The sequence below is a fragment of the Nipponia nippon genome, unplaced genomic scaffold (genome assembly GCF_047370975.1).
Source record: "Nipponia nippon isolate SJK-2023a ecotype South Korea unplaced genomic scaffold, ASM4737097v1 scaffold_24, whole genome shotgun sequence".
NCBI lineage: Eukaryota > Metazoa > Chordata > Aves > Pelecaniformes > Threskiornithidae > Nipponia > Nipponia nippon.
Window position 1 is genome coordinate 818711 of NW_028262341.1, and position 23003 is coordinate 841713.

Below are 23003 nucleotides of genomic sequence, written 5' to 3' on the forward strand. Positions count from 1 at the left end.
AGATCTGTACAGACAGATCACAACATCTGTGTAGATCTGTGATAAAGTCAATGAGGTCATGCTCCACAGGGATTCAAGTGTCTGCCTTTACAAATCTCACTGCAAATCTTAATCATGTAAAATTGACTTATGAAGTGTAACAACACACTCCACTATATGCATATACACTATCTGTATACTTTTCTGCCTCTCCCTTAAAATAGAAAACATATTAAAACTCACTGCATGAATTATATTCCCGTAACTATTTTATAGTTAAGAACTTTGTACATTTTATAGGCTAAAATTTCAGTTTTGCAATACATTTACGGAAATCTGATCTGAACGCGGAACTGGAAAATGTGTTCCAGATTCTCTATGGCTCAGAACATAGTATTTATTATATACCTTATAAAGAGTTTTGTCTTCCTCTTCCTATGTCAGAGTAAACTAGATGGGTCATGCACCTCTTCTGGTGTGAATTATGCAGAGTACTGCTTTCTTGGCAGGGTAAATTAGCCTCTGATGGGTTACAGACTGCTGCATTTGAGTTTTGTTATACATATCCTCGCTAACTGGCATAAATCTAGTTTGTGGATGTTACTGTGACAGCACTATGGAGAGGTCCATAGTTAAGTTAATTTAAGTTAAGTTAAGGTAAGGAGGGGTCACAATGGAACAGCCTACGGTGACAAAGTGCAAAGCAGATTTTCACCTCAAGTCAAGCTTAATTTTGATTCTTCTTGATTATGCCACAATCTCCATTCTTCTCTAGGTACACACGTGTGCATGTATGTTTTTTCCTGCAATACTATACACAGGAATGAAATGCTCTATTTGTATACATTGAAGGTTTACATATTTTCAGTGGCTAAGTTAACAAGTTTAGAATGCAAAGATTTCAAAACAAGAAACAAGATTTCAAACCCTCATTTGCAAAACAGATATTCTAATATAGAGATCTGCACAACATTTCTTCTCAAGTAAAACATGCTGTGCATGCTCAAGAATCCATGTTAGCACAATTGCTTGTAATATTAAGGCATTAATTTGGTAGAAAATTCAAAAAGACTATTATCTGTTCCCTGTGACTCGTGTTATATAATGTGCATTTCATATTTAGTATAATGTTTGGATATGACAGTTCTAGTCAGCCATGGATATCCATGTTCCCTCAAGAGGCCTGCCTGCCTTTCCTCCTCATTACTTCATTTTTCACCACCTCTCATAAGGCATTTGTTGTTCAGCTGTTCTTATTAAGAGCTCCATGTCTCCCGCAATTTGTGATCTTCAGGATTCATCTTTCATCATATTAGAGAGCAGATGGAAGTTATAAGTCTTTGGGTTTTCCAGGCATGTGTTAAGCAAGTCTGAAATGAGTCACTTAGACGTATTAACAGAGCAGTCAAGCTTATTACAAAATCCGTGTTTGGCATATTGTGCAGAAATAAGACTCTCACTTTCATTTTTACTTTTTATGAGGCTCAAGAAGAATACATTTAGGCAAAGTGCCTCAAATTGAGCCAAATACTGGTATCAGAAAAAGAAAACTGCTTTACATCAATGTAGTACTGCCTTGCACCGTATTCTTCTGGTGGAGACAAATGTATCACTACATACAGGTGCACACATGGAGACACACACCTTTGCAGAGTTCTCAAAATACCCTCTTGTAATGAGCTCAGAGAGAAGCCTCACTAGCTAAATTGGAACTCCTAATGCAAACATTCAATAGAAGGCTACCTAAATCATTTATCATTATAAACAGCAGACAAAATCCTGATATGGAAAATAAAGCATCAGAAGAAAGAATACCGAGGAGGAGGAAGAGCGTGCAGAGGAACTGGGTTGTTGCAAGGCTTTAATCCAACATTTGCTCTCTATTGATCAAATGTTTGTTCAGTACTTTATTGATGTAAGGCATTACGCGCTATCAGTGTTAAATATTAATGTCAGAAGATCTTTAACTCTAAATTCAGAGCATTTGTTAGTCAATTTAATATTCCCAGTGTTACTAAGCTACAACTTAACCTCCTTTAATAACTTTCTGGAGCACTGTAAACACATACTTTGTACACTATGCAATGAATAAGAATGATCTGTATATCAACAGTGGTAAACATAATGTTTTTAAATACAACTACTAAAACAAAAGTTCAGAAAGAGGATGTTTCTCAATGCATGCTACTTAAAACTCACAGTAGGACGTATCTTCTCATTCTTAAAAGCAAAATAAATTCAAAAGAAGGAAAGTTTCTACAGCTTTTGAGGGAATATCTAAAATCCACAAGGTTTACAATTTTATATATTAAAACGCATGTCATGACATGTGTATATGCATAAGAAATGATTCCATTTGTAAAAGAAAAAAATATCCTCTCTCCACTGAAACCTTGATTTTGAGTTCACTCCAAATTATAAAGTGTAAAACTTAAACTGTAACACAACTTTTGCTGTGGTAGCATAAATAATCCATTATAGCAAACGAAAAAAAGAAAATTGAACTTTGAATCAGCAGAGTTCTATTCCAAACACATCAGGAGTACTGCATGAAATTTTACACTAAGATACACTGAACAACATCACTCTGAGAAATGGTTGAAGTTAACAATTGTTCATCAGGACAACCAAGCAGGGAAAAAAATTGCAGTATCCTGGGATTTGCATTGAACTCGTCAAATATTTCCAGTGGAGCTTTCTTCCAGGCAATAACATATGTCATAACTTTAGCCTTGGGTTTCTTTTACCTATAAAGAAAGCCCTAGGCTTCAGAACACAGAGTAGTGAACCCATGGAGAAATCTATTATGGACTAAAGCATGTAGTAATTTAACAGTGTGTCTATCAACATCCAAAAAACCAATCTTATAACCAAATTTGACCTGTATATAGTAAAAACTAAACCACTCTGAAAGGTTGCAAAGCAGCCTAAGCATTCCAGCCACTTCCCTTAGTCTTTTGACCTCTACCTCATCCTGTGCACTCCACATTATCTCTTAAACCACTGACTTCTCCCTTAACTAGTTGAATCTTCACATTCTCCTCCTTTCCTCCAAGCAAAAGAAAACGAAGTTTTGTCCCATTTAATAAATTTTGCATGGTTTTACATATAGCGTATAAAAATCTTTTTAGTGCTCTATTCTGAATAAATACTATTTTTTGCATAGAACATTCCCGGAAAGCCTCCCCTCATTAGAAAGGCTGTTATCTCCTATTGTTTTTCATGAAAATGAAGCGTAAAACGGTTCTTAGAAAAGAGGCACTCTTTCAACATGTCCACTGCTTCCCTCTGGGAACCATGAAAGAAGAGCTAAACTGCCTTCAGCGGAGACGGTGGTTTCCTTATACTGTCAGAGGCTTCCACTTAACTCAAACTAATTAACCATTTTACTTCTAAATTCTGAGAAAATTAAATCTCCAGTCAAAGGAGAAGTGTTGAAATTTTGGGGAGGAAATGTTGCTTTTTCTCTCTGAAACAAATGGCTTAGTCCTCACATTAAAAGAAAAGCATAGCACAAATTTACCCGTGAAATTAGCTCTATAAAGAGAAAAAAATATGTGGACTGTAAGAAACAGGACATTTCTGTATTAGACCTTACAATTAACATTTGTGACACAGAGTAGTTCAAATCTAATCGTTATATTATCCAATAATTTATGGGAAGGAATGATGAAGGAGGATAGTAGGAGCAGAATGAGCATATCCTCCTTCTTCATTGAAATGTGGGGGTTTCTTAACAGGAAACAAAAAGAAAATAAACCCATATTTTCCTGCAAAAGGCGTCTCAACAACCCAAGGAAAGTATCAATTTCTCAACTTTGAAAATTTCTGAAGAGCAAACAAAAACAGTTTCGTAGTCCTGGAGATAACAGTGCAACATTTTGAAATACACCTATAAATATGTGGACCAACTCCTGACACAAGTCAATGCAGTTTTGCAGGAAGCGACGCCTAATTTGACTGGGGGCTGGAGCATGCTTTTAATTAATCCTTTCCACACAATTGCATTAAAGAACATCTACTAAGCAATAAAATTAAGGAGCTGAAGAGACTGAAAAAGTTAAGCTTGCCTGTGTATAACTCTTCCAATACCACTGTGCAAGACTCTCAGATTGTGAACCACACTGTTCTCTTGACACCTTCCAGTAAGTACTGTCCTCCCGTGAAGACATTTACCTCATCTGATACTAGTGTTCCTACACAACTCACAACTGAAAGAAAGATAGGAATTCTAAACATTCATCATGTTTTTCAGATTTACAGGTTTTTGGTTGCACATATGAGAAAGTCAAGGACTTACCACCTTGTGAGACACATTAACAGAGTATTCTGCACAAAATATGATTTATTAATTGGTTGTTTTATTTTTCTAATGGACCAGTGCAATCTTTAACCATACAGATTTACTTAATGTGTTCCGATATGGAATTTCAAAGCAAATGCCAGACTTCCTTAGTCTCCTTCTAGCTTTCTTATCTAAGAATACATTTCACTATACCTATACCTGAACACCAGAAAGTGACATACGATCTCTGCAGAATGAAAAGAGCAGTAAAGAAAGGCATTTCATTCATACTTAAAAATGAACGCTATTTACACGGAAAGCAAAGGATATTGTTTTAACAACGACTGTATGGAAGGAGATGCTTTTCATTTCCATATTACTTACAAAAAGAATCATTCTGAAGATGAAATTACAGACACAGGAACGACCAATAAACATGTAAAGGGCCTTTCACAAGTTTGCAGAACTCATGTAAGGAATTAATAGGTAACTCAGACCACAGCATTGCTTTTGGTACAACAGTCCTTGATCATTACTGAGCAAAGCAGGCTATGCAGGGTATCGCACATACTCCTCAGTGAAAGGAAATCATACCTACCCACAGAATTGTGCCTGGGAACCTCTGCTTTTAATGACAGTCCATGGGACCACAGAGAACCTCAAAAACAGAGAAGAAAGCAATGGAGAGAGGTTCTCCTGAGTTTGCAGGAAGGCTAACAACTGCTCAGAGATTTGAAATCTGTTGATCTAATTCATGGACCCATACATTTCAAGATCCCATGGCAAAACAATCTGGCATTCGTCCCATGAGTGACACTGAATTCAGCATTTTGTAGATGATCTCTGATTCGCGCCTACTCCTCCCTCTGTACTGGTCATCTCTTGCTCTTCCACACTTGGGGACGATGGGGAGCTTAGAGCTTTTGTTTTGATGTTTGTTTTAAGCAAAAGGGGTTACCATGCATTCTCCACGGAAACAGACAGCTGGAAACCAGATCTAGAATTCAATTTTCAGCAAGAAACCTGGGAGGATCTAGAAGCACAAGCTGCCCTAGCTAGACTGCCTGCAGAAGATCACAGTAGCAAAAGCTAGGGAAGGCAGGAAAATCAACACCTAAAACAAGTTCTTTCATCTCTGATACACAAAAGGCAGAGAAGGAGGTCCTGTGACAGACTGCCTGGAAAAGATGGTGACTGCTGTTAAGCTTGAACTCAGACCACCTGGGAAATACAACAAGAAAATGCATTTTCAAAAATTATCCTGGAACAGAATAAGCTTCCGTATGCTTAGATCAACAAAAATCTTCACCTAAAATACAGTTCTGTGTAGGTTTTAGGAGTAAAAAAGGGTAGTTTAATGAAACTAGAATAAAGCAGTCCTTGTTGTAGAATCAACAGCTGTGCTATGGGAACATAAGAGCTTGAGATTTAAGGTCACTTTCAACAAACATTTAATGATGCCTTCCGAGAACATCTTCTCACAGGCCTTTCATGGTAATCTTCAGTCCAAAAAAGATGTAAAAATATTCATAACCCCTCAAATTCTGGGTACTGCTAATGATAAATTAGGGGGGTTGGGGCATTTAGGGCAGGCAAGTGCCTCTTAGTTCTGCTGAAGGAAGATGGGTCCAGAGAAGAAAGTGGTAATTTTTTTTCCCATAAAATACAGCAATAAATGCAGAGGCTCAACCTGTTCTTATGAAAGACTCACAAAGAGATTGATCAGCCATCTCAAATGTCCAAACACTATGCCCAATAACTTCTAGAAAAATTTTATTTATATTACTATGACTTTCAAAAGGAATAATCTGGACAGAACTGATTATAGCATAGTCTTTAACATACCCTACAACCTTCACGTAAAGCTAAGCTCCCTGTCATACAGCTCACTATTAAAACGTGCTAACAAGTCAGGTGGAAATGTGATACCAGCTTATGAGACTGTACAGCCTCTGGGGCAATGAATGTGTCTTTTTTCTTATCCTGTAAATTACCTGGCATTCTTTTGGGAGCCATAAAAACCAACAACAGACCCTCACTTATACAAAAAGTGATCTTTCAAAGAACTGTGGAGAAGACACTAATAAAACTTTACCTGGAAAATAATCAAGATTTTACTATAGCTACTTGTGAGAATTAATAGATTCCGCTTTGCACCAACACCACGTGGAAGAACTTCCACTATAAGGAAGGTGAGAGAGGCACAGGAACTTCTGGACTGTAAAAGGATCTTAACTGCTATGGACCAAAATCATCTTGTAAGAAAGGACTTTTCAGGTACCACCCCTCCAAACCCAGAGATGTGAATAAATGGCCAGGACTGAGGAAGAGGAGAATGGTCACTTGTGGCAGTCAGAAGTTCATTGGTAGGGGTGCTGCTAAAAATTCATTCTTTTCCAAGGAATCACAAGGTTTTATTTCCCCTTTTGACCCCATACGTTTTCAGCTTGTAAAGAAGTGGAAAGAAGGCAGGAACAAGATGCACGTTGGAACCTCGCTTCTCTCAACAGAAAAATCTCAGTTCAAAACCCAGAGAAACGAGATCTTAACTAGAGAGATTAAGAGATCTCCTTAGGACACTGTGGAGAAAGAAAAACCCACCATTCTACAGTGAAGACTAAATTTTGTGTCAGAGCATCCATGTAAATGATTTTTCACAAGACTTCAAAGCATGGAGAAGTTTTCCTCCAAGAAAAGTAATAGGTACCTGGAAAAGAAACATGGGGGCTTTTCTGCTTCAAATAAGCTACTCCTACTGAAATGCCTGCAATATTAATAGGCTAGGTGAGCAAGCAGCAGTTTTCTTTCCCGAGTTACCTGAAATGTAAACAATTTCTAATTCTAAATAATTTACATTAAAACTTCAAGGCCAGCATACGCACTTTCACGACATGCATCTGTCTTTTGAAGCCTAAAGTATATTAAATAAATGTACCTAATGAGTTCAGAACCTTGTTCACTCAGAAGAAAATATTTGCAATTGCAAATCTCAATAGAAAATAAAAATAGAATCCGTTTTACATAATATGGAGGAGCTGCAAATACTTAACCTCAGCATAAGCACAGAAAATCTTCTTTTTAAAGCCAGAACAGGCCTTTGCTTTTCTATTTATTGGATTTTTAGTAAGATGAACATTGTTAGTACTGCAAGGAGTTACAGCCTCCACCTTGAGAGTCACTTCATGTTCCTGCTGTCAGACATGAAAGATTCTTCTCCTCTCACTAGCTCGATAAAAATCAAAGTTGTATTAGTACAATCTGAACACAATGAAATAGTACTTCCAAACCCTTTCTCTGCAGAACGGGGATGCTACTATAAAGAAACCTGTACACACATATATATCAGAAAATTTAAATAATAGTTACCTAAAAGAATTTGTTTTTACTTTTGTTTTACACAAATAGTCAAGAACAGACTCAGTTGCACAGACTGATAGGCACACACAGGTTAGGGCTCGGTGTACTTGATTAGGCAGAGTTGATATTAGAGGGAACTCCGTATGCATTCTTTTTCAGGACAGCACTATAGACAGAGTCGAAGAAGGGTCCTGATAGCCTTCCCACCCGAGTATATTGCAGGTGTACGAAGTCCAGCTGCAAATATTTAATTGTATTCAACGACAGGCAAAGCACATACTGAAATCTTATGGCAGAGTAAATAATGACGTAAACCTCATCTCTCAAGAAAGCATTGTCCAGAGGTGGGGGCAGGGGGCAGAAATCAAATGGCATTATTTTTGCAACTGAAGTTAAGATATTGTAAAACTTTGAGTAAAATTTAAAAAACCCATATCTTTCTGTATCTATTAATTTTATGAGTCCACCTATGTGTGTTCCAGACTGACTCGCAACTATGTTGACTGAGGCAGCAGTATTTTACAAATCATTAAATCGACGGCAAATGCTTTCCTCCTCCATCAAACATTCTTAAAACTTTCTCTCTTCACAAGAGCAAAGACAGACAAGATATTGGTTCAGCTAATTCAGCCTACTTAGTGTTAAACATGACACGTATGGTGTAACCAGATCAGATTACTCACACCTTCATGAAGACTGATTATTCTGGTCAAGTAGAACACATACCTAATAAAAAATTCTTAATTGCTAGTATGAATTAATAAACAAGCCTTCTGTGCTTTTTGTACTTGGCAATTACAGTTTTCAGATATGACAGTACAGCTACAAATGCTCTATTACTTGACCTGCAATTTAACAGCAGGGTTTTCATTTACCAGACCCCTCAGCCTGATGGAGAAGCCAGAATCCAGCAACTGGCTCTCTGATGGTCTTCACTGACGATAGTATTTCGACCCCTCTGGAGTCAATGGCAAAACACTACATGGGTCAGGATTTCACTTAATAAATGTTCATCTTCCTGTGCTGTGAAATATGCTTGGCTTTATTTTACAATGATTTTGTCATGTTCTTTAATATGAGTGTACCATACACTCAGAAAATATTAAATACATGTCAGATTTCAAAAGTATGCACATATCATGGTGCAGACTGTCTTACTAAGCAAAAAGCATATGATACTAAGGAACACCATAAGTCTTGCTAGATATTAGATGAGTTTATCTCAACTGTGACAGAAATAATGCAAAAGCTAGCTTTTCTGTCACCTGAAAAGATTGAGAATGTGTTTTAGAAATAGCTGGTGAATTAATTTCTAAAATAAACCAACTTATTTCTAAAATAAACATTCATCCTCTCTTAACACAGATTGATGTGAATATAGAAGCACACCATGATTTTGTTTTTCCTTCATCAAATGTGACTTTATACAGTAACTTAAACATTCAGACAATCACAAAATTGTATCACACACAGAACTCATTTGAGTATTTTCTCATTTTTTTTTGAATTATGACAATACACATCATAATGTAGACAGAACTGAGTTTTTGTAAGAAAGACACTGGGCTATGGCAGTCTGATTCTAATTTCATCTGTAGAAATATTTTTCTGCAGTAACTAGACAGTATTTCTAAGACAGACCTGGAAAAAACTCAAGGAAAGAGGCTTCAAAGTTGTATCGTGAGAGTTATACTCCCCCTTTAGACTACATCAATGGCCCAAAGGAATGATAAACTCAATAGTGGTCTGCCTCCTAAGGATTTTGTCAACAAAAATGAAATCACCAGATGGAGAGGGGCTGACATAGTAGAAGGAACTAAAATTCCATCCTAACTCTGGAACGCAGTTCTGCATTTCTGGAGAGCTCCATTTACATTATGAGAATGAAAACGGAATGAAACTGTTATAATGTTTTGGACTCTAGTTTCTAGAATATTTTTTTAATAGTAGTACTGCAGGCAAAACACCACCAAACTCCCTGCTGTGTTTTGAACTAAGTCTCAAAGGCATCAAAACTGGCGTAATACTTTTGCCCTTTATTCCGCCTGTTCTCTTGGATCAGATCATTTTGCATTTAACTTGTTCCATGATGCTTAAGTGTTTATTATGCTGATGAAAAATACCTACTTCAGGATACAAAAATACCTGAAGAACAATCACACTTTAAGTCAGTATGGTCCTGACAGAAGCCAGGTGATTAATTCCACCTACTGAACAGCTTTTTCTTTAGCACCAGAGTACGGATATTTAGACAGGACATATCTGGGCTTCCATTTGCCCTGTGCCTTTGTGACCAGCCTGATGTGTCCATGGTGGGGGGGACAGAAGGACATTCTTCATTCTTCATTAACACATGGGACAGCACTTTGATCTCTGAGATGGCTTCCAGGAATTTTCCATATGGTGCTGTGTAATCACAGAATTAGGAAGTCTTAATTCCCAGGCATCCCCAGAAAACTGAGTTACTTATATATGACTGACACCTGCATTTTTGAGCCACCGTAGTGCAGAAATACTTCTCTATCACATTTATACATAGAATTAATGAAAGCGTGGTAAAGACACACAAAACTTACATAGTCATGAAAGGCTTTTGCTTCACTTGAATGTTCACATGTTTCTCGTCTTTCTGGAGCTGCACAGTAGAGATCCCAAAATACACTGCAAGTTAAGACGTTATAGAGATGGTGAGAAAATCATTGTAATACTCGTGTAGATTTTATGGTGTACGCACACCACACATGAATGTTCATATATAGAAACAGACATATCACTTCCTTGCCAAGGGATGAAAACACTTACCTCTATGAAAGAATTTAGCTTTGTAAAACGTCTATGAAGAATCAAGTCCTGCTATCTGATTCTCCGAGGCAAGCAGTGCTGTATTCCTTTAATGCCACTATAGTATAGACCAAGAAGCTAGTCTAATATACAAGGTTTAAGGGTATAAAGCATATTACTGAAGCTCTGCATTTAACCTCATCCCTCTGGCAACTGCTGCAGTTAACTTCCACATTGCATGGGAAGGGACAGATTTGTAATATCATAAAAAGGAAAGAAACTGGAGAGAAAACTGGGAGTTCTTCCAATGTCCAATACTGTGCTTTAAACAAAAGTTTCCAGAGAAACAGGTGTATGGACAAGAGTAGGAAATAGATGGGTATGTCCTTGGGTTACAGAGTGGGAGGAAATGATGGCACTCCCATCAGTCTTTCTCCCCAGTGCCCTTCAAAGATAGTTATGCACAAATCAGTTCTAACACAAAGTTTCTGGAATGAAATTATGTGTATGCTAGAACAATGAAAAGAATAAAATTTATTAAGCATTTCATAGTGTTTCTTTCTTGGTTTAGACTTAATCCTCTGTAACTTAGTCCAGCACCATAATACGGTGTTGTGGAAAATTTGAGCACTCTGCTGCAGGTGACCAAAATTAAGGATAATGCAGACATCAGAGATACAAGGAACACGTTCTCCTTGCCAGGCTTCCATCACATGGCTAAAAGCTATGAAAGAAAGGTCAATGAAGAATATGCCACCTTGCACACAGCTGCATGAATCACTTGAGGTTTTGTGTTCAAATGGGACCACTTCAAAACTTGCAAATTCTTGTACTCCTGACAGTTGGACATATTCTCTGTATTTTGTATTCTTTCAAATGCAGGTATATTGGATACATTCAAATCATGTGACAGCTAATAAATGACATAGCTAAACAGCAGTGACTATGAGCACTCTTTTCTCCTTGGGAATTCTAAACACACATGTCTCTGCATACCAGTATATATAAGCAAATGGTATCATGCATAAAAAATCACAAGTCAACCCCATGTCTACCTGTATTCTGAGCTGAGAGAAACTGTGCAAATGCAGACACTGAAGCACCAAGCCCATGCTAATACACACTGCCTCTCAAAAAGCCTGGAAGCTTGGGTTCAGCTAATTACTTTCATATGCTATTCATAGAATCATAGAATAGCAGAATCGTTAGGGTTGGAAAAGACCGTTAAGATCATTGAGTCCAACCGTTAACCTATTGCTGCCAAGTCCACCACTAAACCATGTCCTCAAGCACCACGTCTACCCGTCTTTTAAATACCTCCAGGGATGGAGACTCAACCACTTCCCTGGGCAGCCTGTGCCAGTGCCTGACTACCCTTTCAGTGAAGAAGTTTTTCCTAATATCCAACCTAAACTTCCCCTGGCGCAGCTTCAGGCCGTTTCCTCTCATCCTATCACTCATTACTAGGGAGAAGAGACTGACCCCCACCTCGCTACAACCTCCTTTCAGGTAGCTGTAGAGAGCAATAAGGTCTCCCCTCAGCCTCCTCTTCTCCAGGCTAAACAACCCCAGCTCCCTCAGCCGCTCCTCGTAAGACTTGTGCTCTAGACCCTTCACCAGCTTCGTTGCCCTTCTTTGGACACGCTCCAGCACCTCGATGTCCTTCTTGAAGTGAGGGGCCCAAAACTGAACACAGTACTCGAGGTGTGGCCTCACCAATGCCGAGTACAGGGGCACTATCACCTCCCTGGTCCTGCTGGCCACACTATTCCCGATACAAGCCAGGATGCCATTGGCCTTCTTGGCCACCTGAGCACACTGCTGGCTCATGTTCAGGTGGCTGTCAACCAACACCCCCAGGTCCCTTTCTGCCAGGCAGCTCTCCAGCCACTCCTCCCCAAGCCTGTAGTGTTGCATGGGGTTGCTGTGACTGAAGTGCAGGACCTGGTACTTAGCCTTGTTGAATCTCATCCAGTTCGCCCCGGCCCATCGGTCCAGCCTGTCCAGGTCCCTCTGTAGGGCCTTCCTACCCTCCAGCAGATCAACACTTCCACCCAACTTGGTGTCACCTGCAAACTTACTGAGGGTGCACTCAATCCCCTCATCCAGATCATCAATGAAGATGTTGAACAGGACTGGCCACAACATTGAGCCCTGGGGAACACCACTCGTGACCGGCCGCCAACTGGATTTGACTCTATTCACCACCACTCTCTGGGCTCGGCCGTCCAGCCAGTTTTTAACCCAGCGCAGAGTGCACTTATCCAAGCCGTGAGCAGCCAGCTTCTCCAGGAGGCTGCTGTGGGAGACAGTGTCAAAGGCCTTACTAAAGTCCAAGTAGACAACATCCACAGCCTTCCCCTCATCCACTAAGCGGGTCACCTTGTCATAGAAGGAGACGAGGTTAGTGAAGCAGGACCTGCCTTTCATAAACCCATGCTGGCTGAGCCTGATCCCCCAGTTGTCCCGCTCGTGCCACGTGATGGCACTCAAGATGATCTGCTCCATGACCTTTCCCAGCATTAACGTCAGGCTGACAGGCCTGTAGTTCCCCGGATCCTCCTTCTCACCCTTCTTGTAGAGGGGTATCACATTTGCTAACTTCCAGTCATCTGGGACCTCCCCAGTTGACCAGGACTGCTGATAAATGATGGAAAGTGGCTTGGCAAGCTCCTCTGCCAGCTCCCTCAGTATCCTCAGGTGGATCCCATCTGGCCCCATGGACTTGTGAGCATCCAGGAGGAGGAGCAGGTCAGTGACTGCCACCTCTTCGACAACTGCGGCTACATTCTGTATCCTATCTCCATCTCCCAGCTCAGGCCCCTGAAATTCCCAAGGATGACCAGTCTGACTATTAAAGACTGAGGCAAAGAAGGCATTAAGTACCTCAGCCTTCTCATTCCTGTGACTAGACTGTGGACTGAAGACTGAGGAAGCTTGCATCTATACGTAGAGTCTCTGTATATACTGGTTTTTTTTCAAATGTAATTATTTAGGATGTGTAGAACGATCTCTTAAATGCACAATGTACTGGAAGGTGGTGAAGAAAGAAATGCAAGCCACCTTGTTTCAAAGATGCTTTCTTATGCACTATGCAATATTTCTTTTCCTGTAACTAATACCTGTATCTTTTTCTAGATGTAATTTTCTGTTCTTTCATTCCTTAACAAGAAAATGGCTCTGGATCCTTATCTTCACATTCCTTTTACAATATTCACCTGAATTTTTTGCCTCCAGCTGCTGGAACTAGCAATCGACATATTCTAAAAATCAGAGGAAAAGAAAATTGATACTTACCACCACCAGGAGTGCAAGAATCCTGGGGGCTCCCCCAGTGTGATGTTTTTTTCCCATCTTATCTAAAACAAAACAGATAAAATAAAAACAGAGGTGTACATTTTTGTGATCATTGTGACTAAAACTCATTACATAATTCAGGCAGATACCAAAAAGAAAAAGAAGAAAATATTTCATAGTTATGAAAGGCTTTATCATCAATCTGGATGGCTATATGATTTACTTTATTAGACTTATTAACACAGCTGATACTTAAAATAAGCTTTTCTTAGTCTAGGAAAGCATATTTTAGAATTTATTTTTTTTTTTTAAGATTCTGAAAAGAATTTTATTAACGACGTATTTTCTATCACTCTGCCACTGAGATGTGCATTATTTAAAGGTAAAAAATGCATGACCACACCCCCCTCCAAAAAAAGTATTAAAAAGTACCCTTAAAATGATCTAAAAGATTTTCCAATTTGCACTAAGGAAAACACAGAAGACACAGAACTAATGTTACTGATTCAGCAGGTGGCAGTCTTCCCTCCGCATCCAAAGCGAGCCAGTGTTTTATAATCCTCAAGGAGTGCTTTACTGTTTGAGGTAATGTGGCAAATAAGAGCAGCACCAGTTATAACCCAGTTTCCCACCACTCAGTGAAAATAGAAAGCTAGTTTGGCTTGGTTTGTCTCCGCTGGCAACTTCTCCTGAACAGAGCTATTCTGGCTATGACTTGTTTCCCACCTAGGAAGCCTGGTTTGTTTAACACTGTTTTCAAAGCAAATGCAGTTTAAGAACTCTTACCCTTGACTTCACACTTTTCTTGTTGATCAGTGAAACCATTAGACAACATAATTCATGGTGACAACGTTCTGTCTCTCTGCAATACTTCCCAAATGCTGCATCTTAACTATGATCACACAACCATTTTATTAATGCCATAGTCATTAGTTTGTCCTTAACTACAAAATTAAATAGTTTGGACTACAATAAAGCCTATATAACTCCTGAAGGAGCTCTGCTGCAAATAACTGGAGGTCCTGAAGAAATCCACACAACACTGTACAGAAGAATGTCTCATGTTAAAACTGGGTGAAACTAGGGCGTTGCATGCACTCCAAATTCCTCCAGTTACAAGTACACATAGCATTATTTCCTGTCCAATTTTGTTAAAAAAAAATTGTTCAAACACAAACCATATTCTGCTCTAGAGACAGAAGTAATGGCAGACAAAAAGAGGATTATTTTAGTGAAATGCTTAAACAGCTTCAATATGAAAGGTATTTAAAGATTTATATATAAAAGTACATAAAAGCTTACTATAAAAGGTAGATTCAGTGTTCACAATGCAAGAGGCACTGGTAAAGCTGCCATTTTCCAAAAGAGACTAAAACTTTGATTCTCAACTCCAACTTGATTTCCACATCCAATTCTTAAGAAATTTAAACACATACAAATTCTGTCAATAGCTTGCAGGAGAAGAATTTATATCGTACACCTGAAAATATTCTTTGCACTCATACAAAGTAACCTGGAGTAACTTTGATATATTATCTGAATACAACTATTTTGATATTTAAAAAATATTTTTTAAAGGTAACCTTGAGGCACTATAATTTCTGTTGGTAAATTTGGAAGAATGAACCAACTGTATGGCGCCTAACCCTACCACCACCATGTAACAGTAGCTAATATATAAAAAGCATCTTTTAAAAAACTCCTGCTGGCAGATAAAAATATTAATAAGAATGAAAAAAAAAAAGTAAAAGCCAAAGCTACTACGAAGATAGTACACACTCTTCAAATACACTCCTCTGAGGCATGATTGCTCCTCACGCGCACTGGGAATGGCTTGGAAGGACTTGTGTTAATCACCAGGAATACACAGTACTTCTGAGAAATTTCAAAAGTGACATAATGAAGAGATGTAATGTACAACCAAAACAAAAAATTGTTCCTGAAGTTGAAAAATCATTCAGTTACGAGTAAAAATTATGTCCATCTACCCTGGACTTCAGGAGAGCAGACTTTGACCTCGTCGGGAATCTGCTTGGTAGTGCAAGGTCCTGCACATGGGTCGGGGCAATCCCAAGCACAAATACAGGCTGGGCAGAGAATGGATTGAGAGCAGCTCTGAGGAGAAGGACTTGGGGGTGTTGGTTGATGAGAAGCTCAACATGACCCAGCAATGAGTGCTTGCAGCCCAGAAAGCCAACTGCATCCTGGGCTGCATCAAAAGAGGAGTGACCAGCAGGTTGAGGGAGGTGATTCTCCGCTCTCGTGAGACCCCATCTGGAATACTGCGTTCAGCTCTGGGGCCCCCAATACAAGAAGGACATGGACCTGTTGGAGCAGGTCCAGAGGAGGCCACAAAGATGCTCAGAGGGCTGGAGCACCCCTCCTATGAGAACAGGCTAAGAAGAGAGTTGGGGTTGTTCAGCCTGGAGAAGAGAAGGCTCTGGGGACACCTTATAGCAGCCTTCCAGTACCTAAACAGGGCCTACAAGAAAGCTGGAGAGGGCCTTTTTACAAGGGCACTTAGTGATAGGCCAAGGGGTAATGGCTTTAAACTGAAAGAGTGGAGGTTTAGATTAGATACAAGGAAGAAACTCTTCACTGTGAGGGTTCTGAGGCACTGGAACAGGTTGCCCAGAGAAGCTGTGGATGCCCCATCCCTGGAAGTGTTCAAGGCCAGGTTGGATGGGGCTTTGAGCAACCTGGTCTAGTGGAAGGTGTCCCTGCCCAAGGCAGTTGGGTTAGAACTAGATGATCTTTAAGATCCATTCCAAGCCAAACTATTCTATGACTCTATGATTCTATGTCTGTGTCGAAAGCCCTCGCTATGTCTAAGCAGTATTCATGCTCTTCAAAGCAGGGCTTGATGAGGAAATTACCCAATTCACAGGTCTTATGCTGGTCCTTTTTAACAGGATGTATTTCATCTTGAGAAATTTATTCAGAGAAGGAGCCTGAGGGGAATATGGAAGTTTGAGGCTTGTTTGAAGGGGTTTTGTTTTGTTTTTCAAAAAATACATACATCTGTCTCACATGGCAGATGTCAGTCTGTCTGATCACAGAGACTGAAAAAGATTTATAAAGAGTTATTAATTTTAGAAAAATACCCTCATTGTCAATTGTATGCATTGAACTCATAACCGGTGATTGATTAACTGAGGAATGCCCACCTTCCTGGTCCATCCAAGCTAATGGGAATTATTCTTCCAAGCCTAGAACCTAACCTCAAGAATAGAAAATACATCGGATAAGGATCAGCTCTTCAAGCAAAACATAGCAGCTGGGATACCAAAGGAAAGATTTTGGAGCAGAACAGCTTCTTTTGTTTCAAAAATGTGTGTACCCCATCTTAATAGCTCTATTCGATCCTCATAAGCAATGACGTGGTTTAGATGAAAGCTAGTTGTGCTAGCCCCTTGCCATTTTGCCAGTTTTATGATGAATTGGTATGAAACAGCTGTTGAGTTACTTCAACCCAGTACTTCATGCCATGTCTCCTGAAAGGAAGTACATTTGCAGATCAAGATACAAGTGTTATAGCCAACAAACTGAAGAGCTCTCTGCTATCAAGAGATCCAGGAAAATGCTAGATGAGCTTGAGGTCCTATGTTTTAGAGATGAAGCTTTGAAGGCTGTACTCAACAAGGACCACAAAGCACAGTTCACCTTCTAACTGAAAGATCAGCAGAGGACTTCTAGACCTTACTGACTCATAGAATCATAGAATCACACAACAGCTCAGGTTGGAAGGGACCTTGAAAGATCATCTGGTACAGTCCTTTTGTAGGAAAGGGAGCCTAGATGAGATTGCCTAGCACCCTGTCCAGTTGCATCTTGAAAACCTCCAGTGATGGGGACTCTACCACATCCCTGAGGAGGTTGTTCCAGCGAACGATTGTTCTCACTGTAAAAAAAAAACAAATGTCTTTCTTGTATCACAATGAAACCCCTCCCTGTGCAGCTTGTACCCATTGCCCCTTGCCTTCTCCATGTGGCTCTTTATGAAGAGAGAGCCTCTGTCCTTTTTGTAGCCACCCTTGAAGTACTGGAACACTGTGATGAGGTCCCCTCTGAGCCTTCTCTTCCCCAGGAAGAAAAGACTCAACTCCTTCACTCTTTCCTCGTAGGGCAGGTTCTCCAGCCCTTTGACTTGTGGATCAGTTATATGAAATTTAAACCAGACACAAAGCATTACAAAAATACAGGAATGCTTAGGACAACAATCTCTCAGTTACCTAGTAGCAGAGTGGATTCCATGATACCCAGCCTAAATTTTCCTTTTCTTAATTTTGTTCCATTACCTCTTAGCCATGTTCCCTGGTAGGTCCTTAAGGAAGGGCTCTTAACCTTTCTCATTTATACATATGTAGATACCACTGATCTCTGTATAGCTCAGACAATCTATGTATGCTTACTATTTTTATGCCCGAACGTTCAGTTTTAGGGCTACTCTGAACTATCTCATCTTTAACAAAATCCACCCAGACTATTCTGGCAGGTGCAGGCTGCCAGAGCAGAGAGGGCATCGAGCCCAAGCAACTATGTTTTTTAAGGAAGGAGTAAACTAATACAAATTTCCTCCTGAGACTCCTCTTGGGTGTCTCCTACACCTGAAGTACTGTCACAACAAGCTTGTCGCAACAGGGCAGTTGCTTCTCAACAGCCATGAAACAGAAAGGATGGAAAATCGTAACTTTCATTACTTTCATTACATCATAAATTCGCTAGAAGACTTTTTTTGCGCTTCTCTTAAGTAATGCTCTCTTGTTTTGATCCCATATGCCAATACTAACGAAAATGGCTGACTCACATGGGGTATGGATTTGGGGTAGAGCTATTTGTAGTTTACAGCCCAAGACTGAATGGACATTACAATGTTAAGACCTGTCTGCTACACAGTGAACTACCAGTTTTTTTCTGCTGCTTTTACCACTTGCCATTTAACTTGTGCATTTTAGTTTATTTTCTCCAAGCTGTGTTAGTGTACAGTTTTCTCAATCTGAAGCTGTCTGCCCAAATGTAATTTTTTCCAAGTTTCTCCATATCAGTGATAACTGCCTCTGGTTCCAACACACAATCATTCACAAGTATTGTCAGCATAGTATTTACTGTTCTGTACTGCAAATGAATGAGGTAAATAAACTCACAGCTTTGTGTGAAATCTAATGGACACCTCACACCAACTCTATATGTTATTTGTCCCTACCCTGTGCTCTCCATATTTTGGCTAGTATCAGTCTTAATTTGAAAGATTTGATATATATTCTCGTATTACAGTCATTCAGACCTGAGAGTTTCTCTGGAACCCAAGACTGAATTAGTTTTAAAAGCTAAGTTTCACGACACTGTATTGAATGTTTTCTAGAAATTCAAATGTCATACCAGTTATACTTCTGCCAACTGCTCATTTTGCAAATATATCATAAAACCAAAATGAGCAAACGAATCTTGCACAATGTATTATTTACAAATGACAGCTGTTTTAGGAAAGCCAAGATGATACCCTCTATTATTTTCTCTCTTATTTTTCCATTGCTTTACCAAAGAGAAAAAACAATTGTCAAAAACATAGTTTACTATAAACATAAACTCATACTACCATAATTCTACCCCTTTTCCTTATCTCTGCTACATGAATTTTCTATAAACACCACAAACAATGCTCCGGGTTCTCACCCTCCCCTCTCCCACCTCCAAAATGTCATCACCAGTATAGTAATTTTATTAGCTCTTGGAGGAGTATCAGTTGAAGCAGCAAATTTTCCTAGTACAACAACTGGCCTATTTTTTTCCTCACTTCTGATCACTATTCAACTATTATTATTATTATCTTAAATGTTCTTGTCAAAGAAAGATTAAAAACAATAATAAATCCAAAAGACCTCAATATGTTTGGCATACAGGTATTTTTGTATCCCAGAGTAAATGTAAAATGCTAAGGAGACGTAATTTACTTCAATCTTCAAAATATGTATACAAAGTCTTTGAAAGATGAAAAATAATAACTATTGTGTAAAGGTAAAAATTCCATTAGCAGTTGAAAGTGGTTAAGAAACAGGACCTAAATGGTTGTAGTCATAATTGATTTGCCAGATGAAAAGAAGTGGTTAGAAGCATAGTAAGAATACACAGAGTTCAAGAGTGCTTAAGAGAATGAGAACTGCAAGTGTATGACAGTAGGATGTGAAATACATGATTGCTGTCTATTTTGGAATGGTACATCATTCACAGTTGGAGATATCAACAGTAAGTTAGAAGGTCATCAAAAGAGAGTACCGTCAATGCATTTTCTAACATTCAGATTTATTACAGAAAATAGATGAATCTTTCCCCAGTGTAGCAGCAAGTCACAGAACGGGGATAACAAATCACAGCAAAAATAGCTATGTAAAGGCATGTTGAATGACATGGCAAACTGGCTTCTGCAGAATCGGAAATCTATGCTGATCAATGTAAACAGAAATTCAAGATTGTCACTGCTGTTTATTCTAGACCAAGGTATATTTATTTCAGTTGCACACATTGTCAAGTTGCGTAAGGGAGAAAAGGATGGGGAAACATACCTCTGATAAAAATGTCTGGGCTGATTTCTGTGCTCCTACATGGAGCAGATACTCATATACGTACAGTGCTAATCTGAAAAATAAACAAAAAGGACAACATTTAGTATAGTGCATTTGTTTTTTCCTCTTCTTTAGAAACAAGGGATATTAGAAGTTTGAGGTGCACTCTATTGCCTTTCACAAACCATTATATACTGAACATGTCAAATCTATTATCTATACCAGAACTCTTAAACTAGACATGTAGGTCAATCTGAGCAGAGGTGTTTAAATAGTAGTTAATTAAATATTATTAAACCCCCAAATTACTTAATGTCAACATTTTTAATGCTACTTGGACAAGTGCCCAGTGAGCTAACAACTGACCCACTGCTGCTCTGTGTTTGCCCACTCTATGCCGTGCTTACCATAAATACGATACGTACATACAGCAACACCAATTATTTTTCCAGATCAAATTTTTTTACATGTGGAAAGTGTCAAGCTGTTAGCATGCTTGAACAATAGCCTGTATTTATTCAAAGAACATGCAAACTTTGGCCTGCATCAGGAAAAGTAATCCCAGCATCCATCCACAGCATGCAGTACAACCACATCTCTCAAGCGACGTGCAGAGCTTTAGATTCATTCAGACTTGTGCAATGAGGAGCTCTGTTGACAACAGAGCTACAAACGACTCTCACAGCTCCCAAAGAAGCTTCCCAAAAAGTGATCTTCAGCAGCCAGGCACATCTCCAACTAAGTGCAAAGAGCTGGAATAAGGATCTCACTGCAGAAAGAGAACTCATTCCCTGAATGACTACCCACTGCAACTTGGGCTAGGAAGCCCTGTTCAGCAACCCAAGAGCAGGGGAGCTATAACAACAACCCATTTCTATTGATGTAGGCTCAATCTGAATTAGAAAACCAAAGAAGTAACACTTCCTATTCCTCAGCTGACTCTCCAGAGAGGGTCCCGTCTGTCTGCATGTTTCAAGTCTTTTCAAAATTAAATCTCATTTAAAAGAACGATTTAATAATAATGCTTGGAAATTGTCTATAAAACATTTCAGTCCAAGAAAAGAAAAGAAAGTCAGGCTGCACATCTTTTAAATTTGCTAGCTGAACTGTTTTTAGAAAGTAAAATGTATTAGCATGCACTTTGTGATACCCCACTATTCTTATTTGAAACATTTTACTATTCATATTCAAAAATATGTAGTTTAACTAAACAAAATAGAGAGGGAGAGAAAATCTGTTTTCCTGTTACTGTTCAAAATGTTATGCAGTATTAGATGAGATCACTGTCATCATGGCCCTGACACAGCAGTAATTATTGCAGTAACCTATGAAGTGTGGAATTTTAAAATCTAGGAGAGGCATATCATAAAAATTGTTTTCATTAGTTGTTTATACTTTGTACATGCAATACACACACTACTTTACTCTCTCTCCAATTTCAAAAGCAAAAATGTATTTTTTCCTCAAATTAAAAAAAAAAATATATTCAAACATGTGACTGGTTTTAGTTTGAAACTTGAGAAGGGTTGTATCCACTTTTTAATTCCAGTATTTTATGAAACAGTTATTTATTAGTTTGTACTGTGCCATATCAACAAATGCAGAGCCCAGTGTGCTAAGCAGAAAACACTTGATTCTTCTAATGGAGCACAGCACGATCCAGTGCTCAACTGCCAGGCAGCTCAGAGAGGACACAGTGATAAGCCTCTGTAAGTACTGTGGAGAGAGGATTATGTACTCTCTAGCCTCTCATCCCAAAAACACAACTCTACAAAAAGAAAAAAAAAGTCACATCTTGTTGACTTAATTCTTCCCAGTTCAACTATTATTCAATTTTTAACCAATAAATGGCTGTAGACAAAATCTAAGAAAGATATAACAGGCAGAGAGGAAGCACTTTCTACAACAGCCAAGATGACTTGAATAGCCAGTAATGCTTTAAAGCATCTCATTTGTCTTCTGAGATTCCCTTTTTTATTCTTATCAAAACATGAAGCCTGCAGTCCAGATAAAAGGATTTGCATGAGCATATCCTTTCTACCCCGCAAAGGAAAGCAAAACAGCGCAAAACCCAGGAGTTTATTGCAGGCATACCACCTTCATAAGTCTGCCATCTGTTGAAAGCTTTAGCAAATACTGCACCATGATAACCAAATTGACAGTGCAATACTTTAATATCAAGAAAGATTTGTGAGTCTCATCTCAGGACTCCTAGAGTCTACCTGCAAAACACAACGCATGCAGCTGCGCTCAAGTGTAAGTCAACATTGCTACCCTGTGCCCATCTTCGCTGGTCCAAAAAATCCAAGATATTTCAACACTGCGAAAAAGATAGCCCTAAAACTTTGACTTAAACACATGGAATGTGCTAATTAAGTGTAATTATAACAACATCTCTAACTCTTTGACATGCATTATTACATCTTGGTCTAAACATACTAGCAGTGAAATGGAATGGTGAAACAACTGTGTTCATTATGTGAGAGGGGTAAACATGGCAGATTTCAGGAAAAGAATAAATATTCCAGGTTTTAGGCTACCAAGTTGATCCACCTGTGGTAAATTAAGAGCAGGACCCTGCTGGCAAGGGGACTGCCTGGCTCCTGTGACAGGAAAGCCAGGACCACCCTCCACAAACAGATGTGAGACAGAAGGCACAACACAAAATAACCTGATTGGGTCTTATTAGATCTAAATCGTTGGTCCATCCCTAGTTATTATGCTGTCAGGAAGTCTTTACAGAA

The 23003-nt window shown here is 39.0% G+C and overlaps 1 protein-coding gene across 12 annotated transcripts in view; it reads right to left on the reverse strand.

Annotated features, from left to right (window-relative positions):
* SSBP2 (single stranded DNA binding protein 2) overlaps positions 1-23003 on the reverse strand; it is a 201352-nt gene that overhangs the window by 137194 nt on the left and 41155 nt on the right. For all 12 annotated transcript variants that reach the window (XM_087761478.1, XM_087761479.1, XM_087761485.1 and 9 more), the window contains exons 2-4: positions 20260-20332; positions 13700-13761; positions 10198-10282 (exon numbers count right to left, since the gene is read on the reverse strand). In XM_087761478.1, coding sequence (XP_087617604.1) covers positions 10198-10282; positions 13700-13761; positions 20260-20332 — 220 coding nt within the window. The remainder of the gene's footprint in view (positions 1-10197; positions 10283-13699; positions 13762-20259; positions 20333-23003) is intronic.